Source organism: Drosophila mauritiana, chromosome 3L (assembly GCF_004382145.1).
Source record: "Drosophila mauritiana strain mau12 chromosome 3L, ASM438214v1, whole genome shotgun sequence".
Classification (NCBI taxonomy): Eukaryota; Metazoa; Arthropoda; class Insecta; order Diptera; family Drosophilidae; genus Drosophila; species Drosophila mauritiana.
The window spans coordinates 11,105,816-11,109,240 of NC_046669.1; the positions used below are offsets into that span (position 1 = coordinate 11,105,816).

The following is a 3,425-nucleotide window of genomic DNA, read 5'->3' on the forward strand; positions in this document are numbered from 1 at the left end:
CCTGGTTGTCTTGTCTCTTCTCGACTTGGCTTGGATTGGTCTGGTGGGTCTAGTGAGTCTAGTGGGTCTGCTTGGCTTACCTCGGCTCGGTTCAGTTCGGCTTGGTTTGGGTTGGTTTGGTAACCATGATCGCTAGATCTTCCAGCTGCTTTCGAACGAACCATGATGGCCCAGTTGCCGGTTGTACTGTAGTTGGGGTCTGGGTGCGGGGTTAATCACCAGCGTAATGGTAATGATCGTCTTTGCTGCTCCAAATCAGCTGATTGCCAATGTCCGATAATGATGAGTAAGCGCTTTAAATCCGCTGAGCTCGCTTCCAAATCGCTTTTTACAATCTGTTCTTGAGTCTGCGGAATGGTTGTTAGAAATTGTAGCAATAAAACAGTCAAAGATTAAAGATTTCTAACATTTAAATCATTTACAATAACAATGAATACAGGTTTTCCTTTGGGTTTTTCCATGGGTTCTTTGATCAAACAGTCAAAATTATCAAAAAATTCAATACTATTAGATGTGTCAAACCAAATTCATATTGTTGCTCACACAAAAGACACGAACAGCATTAAACAAATTCTGGAGCTGCATTCAAAAGTAATTTTATAAAATTAACATAGTGTGTATATACGAATCAAATGCAACCAGAAACTGCAATGCCGTCCTCTAAGCTAAATTGCCAATGGAACCGCCGGCGGTATCTGCTTCACCATGGTGGTGACTTTTCCGATGAGGAGGAGGATCCCAGGCTAAGGGGCATCCTGCGGAGAACCAGCTGCCAGCGTTATCGTGAACGACTGCGTTCGAACCGCCTATCACAGCTCCTCCATGGACTTTCCATCGTGATGACGGTAGCACTGGGGGTTGTCCTGATATTCTTCCTCGGAATGAAGATGTCCACCGAGCAGATGGATTATCCCGAACCACGTGAGGAAGGCCTTTGGTTGGGTTTCCTTAGACTGCTTGGCTTGGAGCAGGAGGATTACCTCTCAGGAGACTTGTATGTGCATAATAAAGTAAGGACTTTGATACCGTTTACTTAAAATAAAATCATGTACTTATAATTCTACCCAACTTAGAATACTTTCTGCAGTCCCGAGGCTCTGAACTTGGAACGCATCTTTTGGTATATGGGCAGGGTGGTCCTGAATCAGGAGCAGGCACTGGCTCGCATGGAGAAGGCGCTGAGCGGTTCGGGTCGTTTCCGGTCGGTGGCTCTACTAGGACCTCCGGGCGTGGGAAAGACTTTAGCGACAGATACACTACGCCAGTGTTTTCCCTGGCCGAGAAATGCTCACTCCTACTCCTGGAGCACCCAAGTGCCGGATGAATCGAGTAAATTCCGACTGATCCGGCAGTTTGCCGATGGACTTTCCGAGTGCGGTGTGAATCTGCTGATCATCGACAATCTGACGACCTGTGATCACGGACTGGTGCCCATCTACAATCGATTGCTATTGGAACGGGAGGGCGAACCAAAAGGAAATCAAACGGTCCTGGTCATTTACGTCTTCAATCTGGAAACAAATCTGTACTGGGAGCAGTTCGAGATGCTGCAGGAACTGCCAGCGGAGACGACCATCGTAAACTTTCGGTTCTTCAATGAGTACGATCTTCTGGATTGTCTGGCCAGTGAGCTAAAGAATGAGCGCCGTATTCTTACCAGCAAGAAGGAGTCCTTTGTCCTTCAGGAAGCTATGAAGACCGTCCACAGTTCAGGATGCAAGCGCCTGCGATTGCTGATACTACAAAATGGAACAATGGCATAAAATTGATATCGTGTATGCACCTCATCTCTCAACCAGCGACATTAATACCTTTGTTTATATGTACATCGTATAATAATGCTGTTTCTGTTAACCTAAACAATATTAATAAACATGCATTGAAATAAATTAAAGTGACTTTAAACTTTTAATGAGCTGAATGGCTAAATTTTAGTTTGATTTTCATACCAATGGTCTTTAAACAATATCAATTTGCAAATGCTTTACAAACGAGAATCTTTTCTGCCAGCCCGCCTGCAAATTTTGAAATATGTGTCTCTCAGAAATGCAATGCAGATAATTATTTTAGCGTGAGACACACACGAGATGCATAAATAAAAGTACTGCACCCATTTATCAAAACAAAAAACTGGGAGAAAAATGCAAAGCAAACAAGCACCAAATTGCATTGCTGTAAAGCATGTTTTGTGTTTGCTTTTTTGTAGAATTTTTAAACAATTTTTTCTGTTTGGCGAGCAAAACTTCTAGGCCGTCGAACGATGTCGTTGCCTTCAAATTGCCAGTTTGAGTGCACTTCTCTACCGAATATAGTTTACTTTACATGAAGAATAAATAATGTATAACATAAATCAAAATATATAAACAAATTGTATGCCATTGTAGTAGAATATTTTATTATATTATACATTTTATAGAAAAAATAAGTAATTCAATAATTTTAGCTTTGGGCAAATAAAAGTTATCTTCTTGAACAAAATATGGAAAATTTCTTTTTCTAAGATGTTGAACTTAGGGAATTACCCAGTCGGCTATGCCTTACAATCAACTTCTGTTGCAATGCAAAACGCACACGTTTTCGGCGCAGTGCGTTTCGCCTTTGCATCCGAAAGATACTTTGATGCGAGTGCTAAAGTGTGAGTGCGGTAGCAAGAGCCAACAACCGCATCGAGGCCATGTTGCACTGAAACCAAAATAAATACAAATAGTGTACTTAAGTGAAATGCCGTACTTCCAGTTAATTATCTCGGAACTAGCTTGTCTTGATTAAATTCCTATGCGAATAAAAGATATTTTCACAACTCAACTCGTTAATTTTTCTAGAAAGCTTTTTCTAAAAGCTTTGCTAATTAAATCAGATCAGATGAATATAAGTGTTTTCAAATATCATATATTTTTCTCAGTGCTGTACAACGCTAAACGAAACGCAGCCAGCGGCTTTTGTAGTTCATGAACGGCCAGCGAACTCGGCGTTCAGCGTTATAATCAAATAAGATTCGACTGCTCAACAGTTCGTGGCAGTTCGACGGAGGAAAATGGCAGGTAAAGGGGTAGGAAAACCGGGAGGAGGGCTGTATCTGATATTTTGCTGTTTTTCTTTTTTTTTGCCGTAGACATTCGACTGGTCACGTAAGCAGCCAATTCATCGGAGCGGTTTTAGTTTTCGTTGCAGTTACATAATCCGCCGATTGATTTAGTTTTTGGCTAGGCGGAAGATGGGAAATATTGGATACCACTTTTGGGGAAAAATCGAAGGATAATGTCAAAAAGCTGTTTTCCTATCTATCAATTCGGGCAACATCAACCCAATCATATCGCAGAAAATGCTTCTCGTTAAAAATTTATATAGATATCTCTTAAATTTCTGTAATTGACTACCAGAGACTCCCCATCCATTGTCTAAAGTTTGCTAATAATAGTAGCGCT

The 3,425-nt window shown here is 41.2% G+C and overlaps 1 protein-coding gene across 1 annotated transcript; it reads left to right on the forward strand.

Moving 5' to 3' along the window:
• Nucleotides 1-499: 499 nt before the first annotated feature.
• Nucleotides 500-1,889, forward strand: LOC117140160. The gene is made up of 2 exons (XM_033302933.1): nt 500-1,010; nt 1,074-1,889. The coding sequence occupies exons 1-2, from the start codon at nt 633-635 to the stop codon at nt 1,761-1,763; spliced, it is 1,068 nt and encodes a 355-aa protein (XP_033158824.1). The 5' UTR covers nt 500-632; the 3' UTR covers nt 1,764-1,889.
• The last annotated feature ends 1,536 nt before the right edge of the window (nt 1,890-3,425 follow it).

Excerpts from the sequence above, each read along its gene's own strand:
- LOC117140160 (XM_033302933.1), top strand. The coding sequence starts at position 633 with ATGCAACCAGAAACTGCAATGCCGTCCTCTAAGCTAAATTGCCAATGG. Across the intron at positions 1,011-1,073 it reads ACTTGTATGTGCATAATAAA|AATACTTTCTGCAGTCCCGA; the intron begins GTAAGGACTTTG and ends TACCCAACTTAG.